Below are 18,904 nucleotides of genomic sequence, written 5' to 3' on the forward strand. Positions count from 1 at the left end.
GGGGCGGAGCGGAGTGGGCAGGTGGGAGGCTGGGAGAGCAGGGACGGCCCTGGGCAGTAGCCCAGGGCGGAAGTGACCAGGGCCTGAGCTGGCCGTGGCTCTGGGCCAGCGGGAAGGAGACGGAGCGGAGGGGTGTGAAGGAGGCAAGGGTGCCGGCGTGGTGGGGAAGAAGGGCAGAGGCGAACTCAGGCCGCCGTGCCAGGGGTCCTGGGGACCCATCTCTAGGTGGGAAAGGTGTCCTTCTGAGGCGCAGGGCGTGCAGCTTTAACGTGGTGCACGTGCTCTCATTCTACAAGGTTCCTGGAGCGGCTGCTCTCTGAGACGCGAGGACAGGAGATGCAGACCTGCAGGGTCCGCCCCTGCCTCTGGTGGACATTTCCTCCATGGGGGAGGCGTCTTGTCTGAGAGCCATGTCCTAAGTGAAGGACAGCGTGGTAGGGCAGGCAGGCCTGTTCTAAAGTCTTACGGCTGGGGGTCACCCTCCAGGTCAGGCTTACCCGGAAAATCTCTTTAATCCCCAGCACTCAGGTTCCCGGAGGCTCGAAAGCCAAAAGTCCCGTGACCTTTATTGTTTCTCCTAATGTTTCTCCTCCAGGGCTGTGGAGGCCTGAGGCCCCGTCGACTGGGGAGGGATGACAATGGGAAAGGGGGACTTTCCTCTTTGGTCGTGTGCATTTATTAAATTCCTCCCCAGAAGCGTGGCCCACTCACCGAGTACCAAGCGCTTTCCTCGTGTTATGCGGCGTCAGCCTCACCACGTCCCCGTGCGGGACCATTTTGTCCCAATCTGAGGCGCAGACACAAGAAGCTCGTGAGAGCAGTTTGGTCTGTGCTCTGCTCACAGGGAGGTGGGGCCCCAGGACCAAGCCCGTGACTGTTTACAGACCCTCAGGGCCAAGTGCTGACCCAGGGCGTTCCAGCCCGTTGTCGCCTGTGTTTCTCTTCTTAGGACACCCTGGAGAGGACAATGGGGCGGGCACACGTGGCCAAAACAATTGAATTCCTGAAGCTGCAGATCCAGGAGGAGACCAGATGCCGCCTGGCCGCCATCTCGCACAGCCTGGAGCTGCTGACCGTCGAGGGGAAGCTGTCGGGGCGGCAGAAGGAGGAGCTGCTGACCCAGCAGCACAAGGCCTTCTGGGAGGAGGCGGAGCGCTTCGGCAGGGGTGAGCGAGTGGGCCAGGCCCGGGCGCCCAGGTACCCCGTGTGTGCTGCAGGCTGTGTGGGCCAGGGCCGGTGGCGGCACTTGCAGGTGTCAGGAGCAGCTCCCGTGAGACTAGCACAGGCTGCCATCCCAGGTCACCTCCTGGGGTCCGGGATTGCCCACTCCACATCATAGTCAGTGATTCAGGCTGCCAGAGAAGCACCCGGAGCATGCAGAGGGCAAAGGAGGCAGGAACGCCCAGAAGCCCTGCATGTGTCACGGGGCCCGGCGCAGCTGCAGGTGGGTGAGCGTGGACAGGGGTCAGTCACGTGGGGCAGGAGAGGGAACCCAGCGTGGCTGTTTCGCACACGCGCTACTGCTCCCGGGCCCGACCCTGGGAGATGGGCAGATCAGGGCTCAAGACATCAAGGGCATCTGGGACTCAGTCCAGGTCACGCCGCTGGTGGGACCCGCAAGAGGAAACCCAGGTGTTTCACCTGCAGGAGGTGACCACGTGGAAAACTTTCTGTTGGCTGGAACTTTGGACCATGTAGAATCTGAATGCATCTGGCCTTGGGGGTCACCGCACACAGTGGTCTGGGCTTTATCAGTGGGAAGAGAGTGGCTGGGATGGGAGGGTGAAGCAGCCCCCTAGGTGGGGCTCTGTTGAACTTGGACAAGGTCGGGGAGACAAGGAGACAGTCAGGGGTGGAGGGAGGACCCCAGGCAGAGGGAGGACGCCGGTCTCTCCTGGCCACCTGGCCGCACTCTTTTCTTTGGTGCTAGAGGCTAAACAGATTCTCAGGTCAAACCTAAGGAAGTGTGCCTGCGTTAGGGCAAGTGCAGAAGGAGGTATGACGTGTGTGTGTGGCGGTGGGGATGGTGTGAGATGCTGAAACCAACGCTTCCAAGGACTGCAGCCCCCTCGTCGCCAGGCCCTCACTTGCTTCAACAGCTTCTTTGCTCAGCACCTCCCCCAAAACCCAAGTGAACAGAATCTGGCCCACCTCTTCCTTGGCTGTACTCCCAGGAGCCTTCTCTGGGGTCCCAGGCTGCCTGTACCCCCTCTTCCTTCTCCGCCTCCCACTCCTCCTCCCCCCCCACCGCCCCGGCCCTCATGCAGCATAATTTCTTCTCCTTCTGCATTCCTCGTCTTCCCTGGACCATGAGCATCTTGAGAGCTGGGCTGGGTCCTGCTCACTGGTAGACCCCAGTTCCTGGCCCTGTACTTGGCACACTGCTGGGGCCGAATGACGCGGGTGGGCTGAGGGGTGGTTTTAGGCCCCGCCCCTTTCTCCCCAAGTTCACCTTACCCTGCCACAGGGGGCCTTGCCCTTGGGTTCACCCTCCTTCTCTTCTGCTGATCTAATAACTCACCCTGGCAGTTTTTTATTCATTTATGTATGTATGTATGTATGTATGTATGTATGTATGTATTTATTTATTTATTTTTGGCTTTGTTGGGTCTTCGTTTCTGCGCGAGGGCTTTCTCTAGTTGCGGCAAGCGGGGGCCACTCTTCATCGCGGTGTGCGGGCCTCTCACTATCGCGGCCTCTCTTGTTGTGGAGCACAGGCTCCAGACGCGCAGGCCTAGTAATTGTGGCTCACGGGCCTAGTTGCTCCACGGCATGTGGGATCTTCACAGACCAGGGCTCGAACCCGTGTCCCCTGCATTGGCAGGCAGATTCTCAACCACTGCGCCACCAGGGAAGCCCACCCTGGCAGTTTTTGAATCTCGACTCCAGTCTGACATGTCACTATCTTCCTGAAGACTCAGGCTCTCTGTACCCTGTGTCACCTGTCCCTCCCTCTGCCACCTACCCCTCCCTCACACTCTTTTCTCCGGGAAAATACCCCTTTGTTTACTTCTTGGTCAGGTTGGCCGGCCGCCCTGCACAGCAGTTACATAAAACCTCTTATGTTGCTCTGAACCCTGAAGGGCTTCTAATACCAGCCTTTTGGAAGCACGTACACCTGAATGATAAAACCAGAAGAAAAAGGGGGCTTGCCCCAGAGTTTCTGACCCTCCACGCGCTGGCAGAAGCAGCCAGTGCAGGTTTTGCGGGGGGAGCAACCTTGTTTCATTTCAATTTCAGAGTTTGTCCAGCGAGGCAGAGACCTGGTCAAGGCCTCACTGGTTCACCAGGCGGAGGGGATGGCAAGGCTCACGCTGGCCCAACAAAAGGAACAGAGGAGCTTCCTGGCCACGGCGCCGCAGACCGCCGACCCCGAGGAGTTCCTCCAGGTGACCTGCTCCTGACTCGCTCCCACTTCCGTGGGCACAGCCATCCCAGGGAGCCACGCGGGTTGATCAGGGTGGCAGGAGGGGGCTCGGCCCCCCGCTACCGTGCTTGGGAAGCCAGAGGCTTTGGCATCTGCCAGACAGGAGGTCTCTCCTCGCCTCCCACCTGTCAGCCCAGTGACCTTAGCCAGCTCCCCTGGGCTCTGCATCCCTAGCTTCCTCGTCTGTAAGCCAGTGGCTCGAGCAGCACCGCCCTCACTGGGACGATGGAAAGACGGTGGGAGGGGTCGTGGAGAGGGCTTCACACAGATGGCGCAGGGCAAGGGCCCAACCTGCGATGCAGACCAGCGTGCGATGTCCCCAGAGGGGACAGGCACGTCCTGGATGTAAGGCAGCCTGTGACACAGGGATGGGCCCCCTCGCTGGGTCAGGTGGCAAGTCAGGGGAGGACCCTGCATGTGGGGCTGAGCAGGCAGGACCAGGGAGGTGGCCAAGCTAGCCAACGCTCGTGGTCTTGACTGGGAAAAGGACAAGGGGACCGGCTGGAGGGCAGGAAGCAAGGTGTCACCCTGCTTGAGGGATAGCAAGTGAGCTGGCGCCAGCACAGGCTGGAAGGACCAGGGCTTGCAGTTCGCAGAGAGAGAGCAGGACTCGGCCTCAGTGTTTCCCTGTTGGTGGAGGTGGGGCGGGGGTAGGCAGGGCTGCTTGTCAGTGGCCGTCCCCCAGGCTTGTTAAGCATTTGGGTGCTGAGGCAGCAGGACCTGGCTTTGGATGCTGGCTCTGCCGCTGTGTCTGAGTGACCTTGCTAACCCTCTGGCTTCCTCATCTGTGCAATGGGAATAATAGCACCCACCTTGCCGGGTTGTTAAGACTCAGCCAGACCAGTAAGGGGCAGCCAGCGTGGCCTGACTAATTCTCTGGGTCCTTCTGCCCTGCGCTAGCATTTGCTTGTCTCAGCTCTGCCGAGGGGATGGCAGGCCTGTAGCTGGGTCCAGGCTCAGCCCAGAGCACAGACACATGCCCTCCTTGGGGGCCAGCATGGTGGCAGCGGCTATACCCCAGTGAGAAGCCAGCGTCCAGAACAGAGGAGAGGTCTTCACGTCCCTGGTTCCCTGGTCCAGTGCCCTTCCCTGCCCACAGAGCCTCCTCCCAGGGCCCATGCCTGGGGTTCCTGGGGTTTGTCATACCGTGGGGTGGGGGGCTGTTTCTGTCTTTAAGAAGATCCATTTGAAATGAGAGTGAAAAGATAACGATTATACAGCAGTTTGTTACTCTGAGATTTGTAGGCCCTTCTCTCTGACATCACATTGCTCAGTGCAAGTCCTGAGCGTGGAGACGGTGACAGCGTCAGCTCTGCAACCCAGGACTTCAGCACAGCCAGGACCTGGTGCTCAGGAAACACGGGACCAAGGAGGGAAGGGTTGAGCGCATGCATGCATGCACGCATGAAGGAATGAGGGAATGACTGAATGAACGAATGAATCAATGAATGATGGATGGAAGAACAAAGGAACACATAATTGAAGGAACAAAGAAATGAGTGAAGAACCAACAAATGAAAGAAGAGTCAAACAAATGAATGAAGAAGTGAAGGAAAGAATGAATGAACACGTGAATGGATGGATGGATGGATGGATGATGGATACAAAAGAACAAATAATTGAATGAATGAAAAAACAACAAAAAAGTGATTGAATGAACAAGGAACTGATGAATGAGCGCAGACTTTGGCACCACGCGCAGCCCCTCCCTCTCTGGTCCCTGCCCCTCCCTCTCAGCTCCCCTCCCGCTCTGCCCCCACCAAGGCCAGACGGTTCTAACTGCCTGTCCGTTGCTGTTGCTCCTTGAGCTGGGATTGTGTTGGCTCCCCACCTTCCTTCCAGGGACCCCTCCTTGTCCTTCAAGACTCAGCTTACTCATTTCCCCGCTGGGGCCTCTTCCCCTATAGCTGCCCCCTAAGAGGAGCACACCCTCTGGGGTTTTGCCTTGCGGTGCCTTCTGACTGTGTCTGGGGCATCTGGTCCTCGCCCCCCTGTCACTCTGCTGGGCTCCTCGAGGTCCATGTGGTCAGAGCCGAGTCTGGCTGGCCACTGACCGCACTGACCTCCAGTGGCCCTGCTAGGCCTCGGGCTCCGCTGGGTGGGCCTCCCAGGGCCTGGCTGGTGGTCCCCAGCAACTGAAATCAGAAAATGATGTCTGGGTGGCTTGTGGCCAGGAGAGAAGGGTGACGGGGGTGCGGGCCGCACCTTCTCCTGCTGGGTACACAGACAGAGTCACAGTCTGTGGTTTTCCTGGAGGTCGGATTCACTGGTCCCGGCCTCAGCCACAACTCACAAGCCATGAAAGTCACATACATCCCTGTGCCTCAGTTTCCTTGTGTATAAGTTGGGGTGAACATCCTTCCCACCTGAGAGGCGGGGTCAGTTGAGGAGGTTTTTCTGGGAAGAATATCAGCATTTTCCTACAAGATTCAGCTCCTGTTTTACTCACAGGTTTTTCACGAGGTCCTGGAGAGGCAGAGGCTGATTCGGAGTGACCTGGAGGAAGAGGAGAATGTCAGCGCCGCCAAGGCCGTGGCCGCGCTCTGCCAGGTATGTGGTTTCCAGGTGAGACCGGCAGGAAAACCTCAGGATCCGGGCATGTGTGAGAACCTCACATCCTCCTGGGCCGGGGACCCCGAGACCCTCTTTGGCAGAAACCAGGGAGGGAGGTTGGTCCAGGTCACATCTGAGGCCCCTTCCATTTCTGAGGTGCTCGGGACCCTCACCTCCAAATATCCCTAGAGGCAAAGGTCTTTGGAAGTCAGCTCACCCAGGATGAAAATAGGCCAGCGTTTGTGGGCGTCATGAGTGTAGAGCGGTGATGAGGAAGGAGGGTTGGGCTTGACACGGAGGCCTGAGTTCCAGTGCTGGTGCCACCTCTTTCTCCCTGGGCAACCTCGTGCGGCTCTGGAACGACGGCTGGCTTTGAGAGGACGGGGGAGAGCCCCCGAGCCCTCCAAAGCCAGAGGGGCTCCCGGGATATGACAATGACCAAGGCAGGCAGAGCTCCTGCCCCAGGCAGGACCCAGAGCTGCTGGGAAGGTGGAATGTGGCCCCGGTCAAGAAGGAAGGGGACAAGTGCCACCGTGGTGGGGAGCACCTTGGAGAGGGTCACCTGGACCCAGAGGCCTGTGTCTGCGCCCTGGCTCTCCTCCCTCCTCGCCCTGCGGCCTCCAGAACACTACTTGGCCTCTCTAGTCCTCAGTTTCCCCATCTGTGAAATGGGGCCAGTGATGCCCACCTTCATGGTGGTGGTGTGAACACCGAATGCGCGTGAGGCCCTTGGACAGCAGCTTGCACCTGGGACGTGCCCAATCCGAACTGGCTGCCCTTACAACATCCCTGCTGACGGGTGCAGAGAGGAGGGTTGAGAGACAAGGGTGAAGGTGAGGTCAAGGACGGCCATCCGCTGGAGGTGATGCCTGAGATGGGCTTTGAAGCAGGAGGTGGGCTCCAAGTGGACCAGGAGTCAGGGGGCAGCCCAGACAGGACATGAGGAAGGACAGGGAGTGCAGCCCCTCGTCACGATGGCGACTGTGCGGGGTTCCGTGGTGTCTGTATGAGTTTTCAGAGGCTGCCATATCAAAGTACCCCAGCCTGTGCCTTAAACACAGACATTTATTTTCTCACTGTTCTGGAGGCTGGAAGTCCAAGAAGATCAAGGTATCATTTAGGTTGGGTTCTAGTGAGGCCTCTCTTGCTAGCTTGGAGATGGCTGCCTTCTCACTGTGTCCTTGCATGGCAGAGAGAGAGCTTGGGTGTCTCTTCCTCTTACAAGGACACCAGTGCTATCAGGTTAGGACCTCACCCTGTGACCTTGCTTAAGCTTAATTATCTCCTTAAAGGCCCTATCTCCAGATATAGTCACATTGGGGGTTAGGGCTTTAACATATGAATTTTGGAGGGATATAATTCAGTCCATAATAGTGTACCTCAAATTTCATGTCCACCAGGAACCTCAGAATGTGAACTTATGTGGAAATAGGGGGTGCTTTGCAGATGTGATTAGTTAAGAAGAGATCATTCTGGATTAGCATGGGCCCTAAATCTAATGACTGGTGTCCTTATGAGAAAGTCATTGTGAAGACAAGACACACAGGGAGGTGGCCATGTGAAGACAGAGGCAGAGACTGGGGTGATGTGGCCACAAGCCAAGGAAAACCTGGAGCCTCCAGAAGCCGGAAGGGGCAGGAAGGATCCCCCCAGAGCCTCCAGAGGTAGCTGACACCTTGATTTCTGACTTCTGGCCTCTATAGCTGTGAAAGAATAGATTTCTGTAGTTTTGGCTACCCAGGAAACCGATGCAGGAGCCAGTCTTGTTCGGAGCCAGCCACTGTTGTAAGTGCTTTCTGAGTATTTGATCATTTTATCCTCATGAGAATCCTGTGAGGCAGAAACTGCATTTTCCTTCCTTCACAGATGAGGAGCCAGGAAGGATTTTCTTGAGAAAAGTGCAGGGTGGGATTCAACTTGTCAAAGCCCCAGGCTCCCAGGCAGGAAAGGAACAACACCATGCCTGGTGGGGGGGGAGTCAGGACTCAAATCCCTGGGCTGGGAGTGAGCATACTGAATTCCAGTCCCCTTCTGGGTACTAACATGCTGTGTGACCGTGAATTGGTTACATAATCTCTCTGTGCTGGCCCAACCATCCTGCTCAAGTCCTACAGCCGACAAGCAGAGAGATGGGATCTAAAGTAAGCCTCTCTAACCTTAGTGCTGATGTCCTCGCCATGACCCATGCTGCTGAGCGTGGGCTGTGAATACCGCAGTGAGGACAGATTCTGGACTCAGATGGCCCGGTGTCCAATCCCAGCCCAGCCATTGACCAGCTGTGTGGTCGGCAGCAGGTTATCTAACTTGTACCTCAATTTCCTCTGATGCACAGCAGAGTCTGAGGACCGCTGCCTTGGGGGGATGGGGTGAGAGTCCAATGGACTAAGGCTCACGGGCAGATGCCACTGATGATGCGCCCCAGCAGGGGACAGTGTCCAACAGGCTGACACTTCCTCCTTTGAGCTGCAATTAGAATCTAAAGTCTTGGTCAACTAAATGCCACTTTCCTCCTCCACAAAGCAAGGATAAAACACTGATCACTGCTACAAGGAGGAAATACAGGTGGAAGTGCCGGGCCAGTCTCAGTGGGTGGCAGTGAATACATCATTTTCAGTAAAGATTTGATGATGCTGATGTGACCACAGCCTCAGGCCCCAGCAACGTCCTTAGGATATTGTACACTTGGCTTACCGTAGCTGGTCTGGCTGCCAGCCCATTGAAGTTTGGGCTGAGGAAGTAAAGACGCCCTTGTTTCTAGCATCAGGAGAGCCCAGCAGGTGTGAGTGAGGGGTCATGGCTGCTGGAGTCTCTGTCTCGGAAGCAGGCACTTGGAAATGCCCTGCATGAGGAGGGCTCAGGGGCAAGGGGAAGGGGGGCCAGCAGTTCTGTGCATCTGTGCAGGTGCTTTTGAAAGAAATGGCCCAAGGCCTGTGCCAGCTTCTCTCCCAGAGTCAGTGCAGAGCTCTTTCCTATGATTCACGTCGTCATTGCACATCAAGCCCTCTGGTACCAGATAACTTTGGTTGATTTTACATCCCTTAATTGTGGAAATCATTGCCTTGGGTATTGGAAACTGCTTTATCTGATATTTCCAAAAGGTGGAGGTTGAAATCCTCTGGTGTGGTAGAAAGAAGCCAATTGGAAGATTGGAATGCTTGGCGAGGACATTCCTGGGTGGGCGCCCAACATTCCTGGGTGGGCGACCTTGGACAAGAGCCTTAACTGCTCCAAGCCCATTTCCTTATCTGCGAGATGGAGACAGAGAGCCTGTTGACCATTATGGCAGCGCAGGAGGGCAGGGCTGAGGGCCTCACGTGGCAGGTGCTCAGTTAACACCTCCCCTTCTGCCCCGTCACTGAGCGTGTTGAGCAGGAGGCCTTGAGTCCAGGGGTGGTGAGCATGACTCTGGACCCAGGGCCTGGGGGAGAGCGTGGCTTCCTCGCCGGCCAGCTGTAAGCTCGTGAGCCTGTTAGTTCATTCGTTCAATGAATATTATCGAGCACTGCTTTGTGCAACCCACAGTCTCAGCACCGGGGCCTCAGCAGTGAGCCAAACAGATAAAGTGCTTATTTCTGTGGAGCTGGAGAGGCAGCAACACACGTGGGGTTCCAGCAGCCGCAGCAGCAAGGAGGCCAGTGTGGCAGCTCTGGGGGAAGGGGAGACAGGTACGGGCTAAGGTCAGAGTCTTGTAGGGCCTTGCAGTCCATCCGAAGACGTTTGCATTGACTTCTGAGTGACATGGGAAATTGCCGGCATGTTTTGAGTAGGGAAATGACTTGCCTTAGGTTCCCAAGGATCCCTCTGGATTCTGTATGGAGGATGGACTGTAGGGGGCAAAAGTGGAAGCAGGGAGGCCTGGGGAGGCATCGCAGTGGTCCAGGCAAGGGATGCTGGGGGCCTGGGCCAGGATGGTGTGGGTGAGGTTGGTGAGGAGGCCTGGGATTGGGGTCGGTTTTGATGGTCAGTATCTGGGTCTCCTCTTAAAATGGGGATGGTCACTATCTGGGTCTTCCTATGGCTGTTCAGAGGTTTGAATAAGTTCCCACATGCAAAGCATATAGGAGAGTGTGAGGCACACAGCGAGCGCTGAAATCTGTTACCACGATCCTGGTTGTTATCACTCACCGTCCAAGAAGGTGTGTCTGCACAGAGTGCACTCATGAGGTAACCTGCCTTGCAGTCTGGCTGGCTCCTTTCCAGACCTGGTCACACAGAGGCATAATTCCCTCCTTTCTCTGGGCACTGATCGTGATATTGTAGGCACGGCGGCTGTGAGATAAATTTGATCACCACCTAACGGTTCTCAGGCTGCAGAGAAAAGTGCATTTTTCTAAATTCCCACTGTCTCTTGGCCTCTAAACAAACAGCGAATTCTCATTTTGACTGAGATGGATGCCGCTAAATTACACGTCTCGGTGCCTTGTAGAGAGATTCCTGAAATGAGCCCAGAGTCTTCCTGAGAATGACGGGTGCAGAGCTGAGTTTGCCGCTGTTGCATCACAGGGTGCCCCGGAGACCCGCTTGTTTATTTGTTCATTTCTGACTGTCCTCCCCCTGCTGTTTCTCCTGAAGGGCTCCTGGGGGGGTAGGGTGATAACAGCCTTGCCTAGGTCAGCCGTCTCAGCTTCAGAATCTCATGGGAAGTTAAGGCTGAGGAAAATAAGAGAAAAAGTGCAACTCTGTCCTCAAAGAAGGCAGGAATAATAGTGATAGGCACTCTTGAAGTGTTTGGGAGTAGCCCCCAAGACCACCCTCGCTTCTGATACCAAATGCAAGTCCAGAGGTCCCCAAGACCACCCTCAGGTTCTTCAGTTCTCTAGAAGGACTCACACTGAAAGCTGTTCTACTCATGGTTATGGTTTATTACAGCAAAAGGATACAGATTTAAGTCAGCCAAGAGAAGAGGCACACGGGCAGAGTCTAGAGTTCTAAACGCAAAGCTCCCAGTTATCCTGTCCTGGTGGAGTCGTGGGCAGTGCTAACTTCTCCTGGGAACAGTGTGTGGCATTACACACCGAGCATTGCCATCCAGGGAAGCTCAGCCAAGCCTTAGTGTCCACAGTTCTTATTGGGGCTCAGTCACATGGATGTGGTGGACCGCCAACATGGCTGACCTTAAGCCCCGGCCCCTCTAGAGGTGGAGCTGATGCCACATGGCCCAAGGGCCCCACCCTAAATCTCATCATGGTCATAGATTGTCTGAAGCTGCCCAAGGTTCCCAGGTAAATAGAGACCCTCTTATCAGGCAGGACATTCCAAGAACTTAGAAGTCACTTCCCAAGAACCGTGGACCAAGGCCAGGCCTCTCTTTCAGCAAGGTCAGTTCTTCTGCATAGCACTGAAAGGTTAAAGTAGTTTGTTTAAGGTCACACAGCTGGGGGCCTGGGATACAGGCCCAGGGCTGTAACATTCAGGTGGGGAGGAGTGATTTGGTGGACAAGAGGAAGGCGGGGGCGTGGAGTCCTTGCGGGGAGGGCTGCGGTGTGTTCTGCAGAATCCAGCTGGGGATGACACATTGCAGGCAATCACTCAACACTGATGAGTAAACGAATGGGTGAATCAATGCATCAGTGAATATATCAATCAACTGAAACACTGGCATCCTGAAGATGGTGTGTTATTGCTGATAGAACAAACTACCACAACTTAAACTTAAAAACAACTTAAAAACAACGAAAGTTATTACCTTACATTTCTGGAGGTCAGAAGTCCAAAATGGGTTTTAGTGGGCTGAAATGAAGGTATCGGCGGGGCTGGTTCCTTCTGGAGGCTCCAGGGAAGAATTCGTGTCCTTGCCTTCTCCAGCTTCTAGAGGTGCCTGCATTGCTTGGCTTGTGGCCTCTTCCTCCAACTCCAAGCCACAGCCGTGCTCCTCCTGCCTCTGCTTCCATCCTACCTCTCCTTTCACTCTGACTGCCTGCCTCTCTCTTTCATTTACAAGGACCCTTATAATTATGTGGGAGCCACCTAGATAATCCAGGATAATCTCATCTCGGGATCCTTGGTTTTCACTTAGTCCTTTAATCACATCCACAAAAATCTCTGACTGTGTGGCACATTCAAAGCTTTCAGGGATTAGAACATGGACATCTTGGGGAGCCATTATTTTGCCTATCACAGGTGGGAAACAGTAAGTTTCCAAAGAGTAGAAGAAACTAGGTTTGGGAGAAATACCAAAACAATGATTTGGGGGCAGTGTTCTATTGGAAGTAGATCTTGAGAAGGAAATTGACAAGTGTAGGCACCATACAGTTCCTGTCACTGGAAAGAGGATTTCCCTGGGTGCTACAGAGGGTGAGTCAATTCCATGGTCCTTTATCAAGGTTAAAGTGTGATAAATCATCACTAAATATGACAAGTCTGAGAAAGATAGACTGTCATGCTTACGTCTACTTTACTGTAGCAAGCTATGGGAACATGGCTTTTTGTTTTATTTTAACAAGACTAGTAGAGTAATTAATTTATGTTTTCTTTATGTACAGAAGTAAAACTTGCCAGTGCCCTCAGGGTACCACATGCTACCTGATTATACCTCTCCCTCCTTTTAGTAATTTTCACAATCAGCTCACCTCCCTGCAAAGAGGTGCAAAACTGCAAAGGAGAGAAGAGTCACCCAGGAATCAGACAGGCCAGGTTGTGGGCCTGATTCAGCTGTGTACCAGCTATGGGGCCTGGTCCATATCATCTAACCTCTCTGATGTAGGAATTCTTAGCTGCCTTCTTTGTAGATTGACCATATGAAAGAACCCACTTAATACTCCAGAATGCCACCCATAGCTCTCAGGATAAAGTCCAACATCCTTAACCTGGCCATGGTGACCACCCAGCCTGGTCCATGAAGTGCTCACATGGCCTGACCCATGAGACCCATCTGACTTGGCCCAAAGGCCAACCTAGTCTGGTCCATGAGACCCACCCAACCTGGCCCATAAACCCCCTGACCTAGCCCACAAGGCTCATGTGACACAGCCCACTCACCACTTGTCTGGAGGCATGTCCCTTGCTCCCTGCCTTCCAGCCAACCTCAGACATCCCTCAGCTCCCCAGAGGTGCCCCAGTCCCTCCTGCCACAGTGCCTTTGCATGTGCTCTTCTGCTACCTGAAATACCGTTCCCTCCATCCCCTCAGTTTGGCTTGTTCTCATCTTGTCTCAGCTTACATGTCACTTCTTCGGGGAGCCCTTCTCCGACTCCTCCTCAGATCCGTTAGATTCCCTGGTCTGTCCCTAGGGCTCCCAGCCTCCCTGCCATCACACTTGCCATAGGATATTGTGAGTTCCTGTGCGATGTCTGCCCCCTCACTGGGGGTGCGTTCTCTAAAGTCAGGGTCCACGTCAGCTTTGTTCACCCAGTGGCCCTGGCACAGAGCCTTCCTGCAGTAGGTGCTCGAGAGACATTTGCAGGATGAACCCGTGAAGGCTGTGAGGATATGACACCTTTACACCAGAGCTTTCACCTTTAGGGCCCCTTCTGTCCGGTGTGGTATCACGTAATTATGACTACAGTAAAGCTGTGCAACAAGATACCTCAAAACCCTGTTGCTGAAAATGACAGTGATTTATCCCCAGGGTCTGTGCATCATCTGGTGGTTGGCTGATCTAGGCGTGACTAACACAACTTGGCCACACACACAACTGTCTCTACTCTCCTTGGACTAGTGGGCTGGCCTGGGAATGTTCTCCTCATAGCGATGACAGGGGTCTAGCCTCCAAACTAGCCCATTTCACCTCCACCTCATTCTATTGACCAACGCAAGTCACATGACTGACCCAAAGTTAAAGGGTTGGGGAGGCACTTCCCACTCCCTGTGGGAGGGCGTGCAAGGTTATGTGGCAAAGGGCATGGCTCTGGGGGAGAGGAAGATCTGGAGCCACTGTGCCCGTCCACGCACATGTCTCCTGTGTCTCATGTCCTCAGGAAGCAGGTATCATTTCCCTCCTCTGTTGGGTGAAGCCCCAGAGAGGAAGAGAGTTGCCCCTGGTCACACTGCTGGCAAGTGACCCAGTGCAGGTGGGTTCCCAGGCTCCTGACCCTTGATCCAACCTACTTCCAGTTTTGTGGGGTTTTTTAACATCTTTATTGGAGTATAATTGCTTTACAATGTTGTGTTAGTTTCTGCTGTATAACAAAGTGAATCAGCTATACGTGTACATATATCCGCATATCTCCTCCCTCTTGCGTCTCCCTCGCACCCTCCCTATCCCACCCCTCTAGGTGGTCACAAAGCACCGAGCTGATCTCCCTGTGCTATGCGGCTGCTTCCCACGAGCTATCTATTTTGCATTTGGTAGTATATACAAGTCCATGCCACTCTCACTTCATCCCAGCTTCCCCTTCCCGTTTTTAAGAGACCCAGTTTCACCTGTGCTCTCAGCACTGCTCTGTCCCAGGGTCCTGTGCACACCTCACTCTGAAGCAGTTAACTGCGCATCTTCAAAACTGTCAGGGTGTGGTCCCTGCAGGGGAACATTTCTGGTTCCTGTGATGAACTGGAAACTCACAGGGAGCCGGGCCGTGTCCATGGGATCCTGGAAGTACATGTTTTATTCACACAGTCAGCACTCACCCTCATCAGTACACCTTCAGACCTGGCCACATCCACGCCTTGTGTGAGCTCCTTCACGGGTGCGGGCTGCCAGGTCTTGACTCCTCCGCATGGCATTGAGCTCCCTGCTGCTCCTCTGCTTCCGCACATCCCGTGCTCCCGCCCACTGGTCCACCTGGCTTTCTCCCAAGGGCACCTGCCCACCTCTGCTGGGAACGCCCCCTTCCCTTCCCTCTCTCCTCCCCACCCTGCAAGCAAATGGAAACACAAACTGCCTTTTCTCCAAAATGCTCTGTTCCTGGAATAAAAATAGCAACAGGTAACATTTATTGAGAGCCACACGCTAACTTTTCCCAACCTCTCTGGAATGACAATAGCCAGCGTTTATGAAGCATTTGCTTTGTGCTGTGTGCTGTATCTAATCCTGACAATCAGCCCTCAAGGCAGGTGCTGTCTTTACAGATGTAGCTTGCGTCTTATCCCTTTTGCAGGGATGAAAACTGAGACTCCTTTTCAAAGGTTTCAGAATATGTGCCCTTCCCCTGCCCCAGTCCTTTCTCTGCAAGAAGCCTGGAGAGGACACTGGATCCTCTGGGTCAGGCTGCAGAGGCAGAAACCCGAGTGAAGGACGAGTCAGGGTGAAATGCCGCCCTAGCTTGGGTTCTGTGTGCTTCTATTTGAGGAAAAGTGCAGGGCTGAGGCCCAGGGCCAGCTTCTCCCCTGACCAGCATCCCCCTGCTGTCCGACCCCTCACACGCGCTGAGAGAGAAGAACACAGATTAATTCCTGTTCTATCTCAGGCACAGAATAAATCAGCATCTCCCAAACAAAACGTGTCAACGTTAAGTGGGAAGCGATGTGTTTTATGGCCTATCAGAGCACGTGTGATGATGCAGATGTGTCTCTGTCCAGGGAGCAGACAGAATCCAGCACATTTTTTATTAGAAAGAGCCTCGACTAATGGACTATGTAGCTTTTACAAAGTTCACCTTTCTTGAATTTGCAAACAGCGTATTTTTGCAGTTTGACTATCATGAACAAAAAAGAAAAAGGTGTGTCTTAGTATCCCCAACTGCTGCTATGGAAGGATAGATTACAATATAGGAGAATCAATTTTTAAAATCTGTCTCCTAGCAGAAAATTGGGATTTCCAGAGGCTGGAAGAAAATGTAAATCACTGCCATATTATTAAACCATTTTTATTGTGAAATGTAATAGACACAAATAAATGGATAACACATTACCTTATGGATTAACAAATGACTGTTAAAAATACATCTCTGTAACCCCCATCTAGATCAAGAAAGACATCATGACCAGGACCTCTGAAGCCCCCTCACACCTCCTCCCAATCCCAATCCACTCCCTGCTCACAAAACAATACTAAGAAAAATTAATAAGACCTAAATAAATGTAAAGATACACCATGTTTCTGGATTGGAAGATGTGATATTGTAAAGATGTTCATCCTCACCAAATTGATCTATAAATTCAAAATGCTAATCAAATTGGTGGCTATTAGTTATGGAGGATATGGACTGAAGCTACACATACACACAGCCCAACAATTCCGCTCCTTGGCATGTGCCCAAGAGAAACAGGAGCACATGTGTATCAAACAGCATCCACAAGAAAGTTCACGTCAGCAGAATGTGTAATAGTCTAAAATAAGAAGCCACACAAATGTCCCTCAACAGTAGAATGGATAAATGGTGGTGTATTTATACAGTGAAATACTACAGACCAGTGAGGAAGAATGAACTACTAGCTACACACGACAACACAGAGGAATGTCACAAGGACATATAAAGTTGAGATACGCAAACCTAACATGCTATATGATTCCATTTACATAAAAGCAGGACCTTTGTAGTTTCTACCCTCAGGTATAATGTTTGCTATAGTTTTTTTTTTTTTTTTTCAGATTGAGGAAGTTTCCTTCCATTTCCTATTTTGCTAAGAGTGTTTCTTCTGCATGGAAATTAAATTTTGTGAAGTACTTTTTTCTTCATTTATTCACATAATCGTCATGATGCTTTTCAGCTTTATTTTGTTAATGTGACAAATTGCATTGATTTGGGTAATGCCATTAAGTGCATACAAATTTAGAACCTTTACATCTTTCTGGTGAATTAAACCTTTTGGTGCTCTGAGCTGATCCCCTTTCTCTCTAGGAGAGCTTTTTTTCTTAAAAACTATTTTATCTACTTTTTAAAAAAATTTATTTGTTTTTATTTTTGGCTGTGTTGGGTCTTCATTGCTGTGCGCGGGCTTTCTCTAGTTGCGGCGAGCGGGGCTACTCTTCGTTGCAGTGCGTGGGCTTCTCATTGTGGTGGCTTCTCTTGCTGCGGAGCACGGGCTCTAGGTGCGCAGGCTTCAGTAGTTGCGGCACACGGGCTCTAGAGCGCAGGCTCAGTATTTATAGCACATGGGCTTAGTTGCTCTGCGGTATGCGGGATCCTCCGGGGCCAGGGATCGAACTCGTGTCCCCCTCATTGGCAGGCAGATTCTTAACCACTGCGCCACCAGGGAAGCCCTTTATCTACTATTAATGTCACAAAAAGTGACCCTGTGTTTATTAGGTGCTGCTTATACTCTCATCCATTCTTTGTTAAAAATAATTACCTAAGAGCATCATGGTTAGATCATGGGTGCAGGAGCCTGACCACCCGGGCCCTGTGTGTGAACTGATGCGATTTACTTAACCTCTCTTTTACATGTACAGATAAAACCTCAGTTTCCTCATCTGTAAATTTCTTTCATCAGTTTTGAGAGATTCCTCAGCCATTATCACTTCAAATATGACTTCTGCCTGGACTCTCCCTTCTTTCCTTCGGGGACTCCAATTAAATTTTGGACTTTCTCACTATATCTTTTAGCCTTTATCTTCTCCTCTGTATTTTCCATCCCTTAGTCTCTCTTTACTTTGTTCTGGATTTTCTCCTGATCTTTCTTCCAGTACTAATTCTCTCTCCAGCTGCATCTAAACTGCAATGAAACCTATACATTGGGTTCATATTATTGAACAGTGTTTGTCAATTCTAGAAGTTCTGACTTTTTTTTTAAAGTAAGTAGCGTTACTTTTTATAATTTCTAGCTCTTTGCTTTAAGGTTTAAGAGTGGCTTTTAACGTCATGAGCATGGTAAGCATCAATCTTATAAAGTCCTCGTCTTCTAATTACACTCTCTGGACTACCTGTGGGTTTGTTTTTCATGTCTGTTGTTTGTGTAGGTCTTTGGTCATATTCTTATCTCCTTGTGTACCTGTTTATTTTTTCTCATATGCCTCGTCTCAGATTTGTACATATATTGGTAAGAATATTTTCAAGCATGCAGTGATGCTCTCCTCCCCCAGAGAGGATTTTCCTTCGCTTCTGCCCTATGACTGGGCCTCTAATGATCGAGAGTCACGTTAATTCAAGGTCTGGACTTGAAATATGCTGGGTCACCCACATGACCAGACTCTAGGTTGCCATCTGTTTAAACCAGTCAGGTCTGGTTTTCTTCCATTTCAATCATGTATCTCTGGTGCTGCCTTTTGGGTTCCAACCCTAAGTGTGGAATGCTTTACGAGGCCCCAACCCATATGAGCTGTGAACTCCACCTTCTGTCCCTTCGACTGCTTGAGGCTGTCAGAGGTCCATCAGCTGTGCAGCCATCTCCCCTGCATTGACCTACACCCCTTATGTAAACGCAGCCCAAGAGCTGGGCACCCTTCTCTGACTGCATCTTCTCCCGACCTTGGACACCACACTCTTCACTACCTTGTTAGCTCTTTCGGACTTTTATGATGATTTAATAAACATTTTATCCAGCTTTTTAAAAAAAGTTCATCTTCAGTGGGAGAAATTGGTTCAAATTACCTGGTTGGCCACTCTCAGAAGTAGGATCTCTAAATCTTTTTAAAAGGTGTGGGTCCCTTGTGCCCCTGTCATGGTCACTTTATCACAAACAAAGTTCAGCTTGGCCATGAACTTTTTAAAACATGGCATTCATTGGGTTTCATTAACACTGATTTGAGTTAAATTTAACTTATATTCATTGAGTACACCAAGTATGACTTCGGTACACCAGAGGAGGTGCTGAGAATTTTTTTTTCCAAAAAGAACCAATTATCCTTGTAGCATACAGGTTAAGAGCATGAGTCCAATAGTCCAACAGCCAGGACCCACCCTCTGCAAATGTCCAGTTACTTATCTTCTCTGGGTCTTAGTTTCCTCACCTGTAAAATAACGGTAATTATAATAGAACATCTTCATTGGACTGTTAGAAGGATGGATGAGATTATACAAGAAAAGTGTTTATGACACTCTCTGGCACATGGTAAGAATTCATAATTATTAACAATTATAATATTACTACCTGATATTTGCCAGGTGC

General features: G+C 51.8%; 1 protein-coding gene across 5 annotated transcripts in view; it reads left to right on the plus strand.

The window, feature by feature from the left end:
- Positions 1-18,904, plus strand: part of EVC (EvC ciliary complex subunit 1) — an 82,378-nt gene that overhangs the window by 36,695 nt on the left and 26,779 nt on the right. For all 5 annotated transcript variants that reach the window (XM_082462774.1, XM_082462772.1, XM_082462773.1 and 2 more), the window contains exons 9-11: positions 950-1,166; positions 3,241-3,389; positions 5,879-5,977. In XM_082462774.1, coding sequence (XP_082318900.1) covers positions 950-1,166; positions 3,241-3,389; positions 5,879-5,977 — 465 coding nt within the window. The remainder of the gene's footprint in view (positions 1-949; positions 1,167-3,240; positions 3,390-5,878; positions 5,978-18,904) is intronic.

Source organism: Balaenoptera physalus (genome assembly GCF_965194825.1).
Source record: "Balaenoptera physalus genome assembly, chromosome: 5".
Taxonomy (NCBI): Eukaryota; Metazoa; Chordata; class Mammalia; order Artiodactyla; family Balaenopteridae; genus Balaenoptera; species Balaenoptera physalus.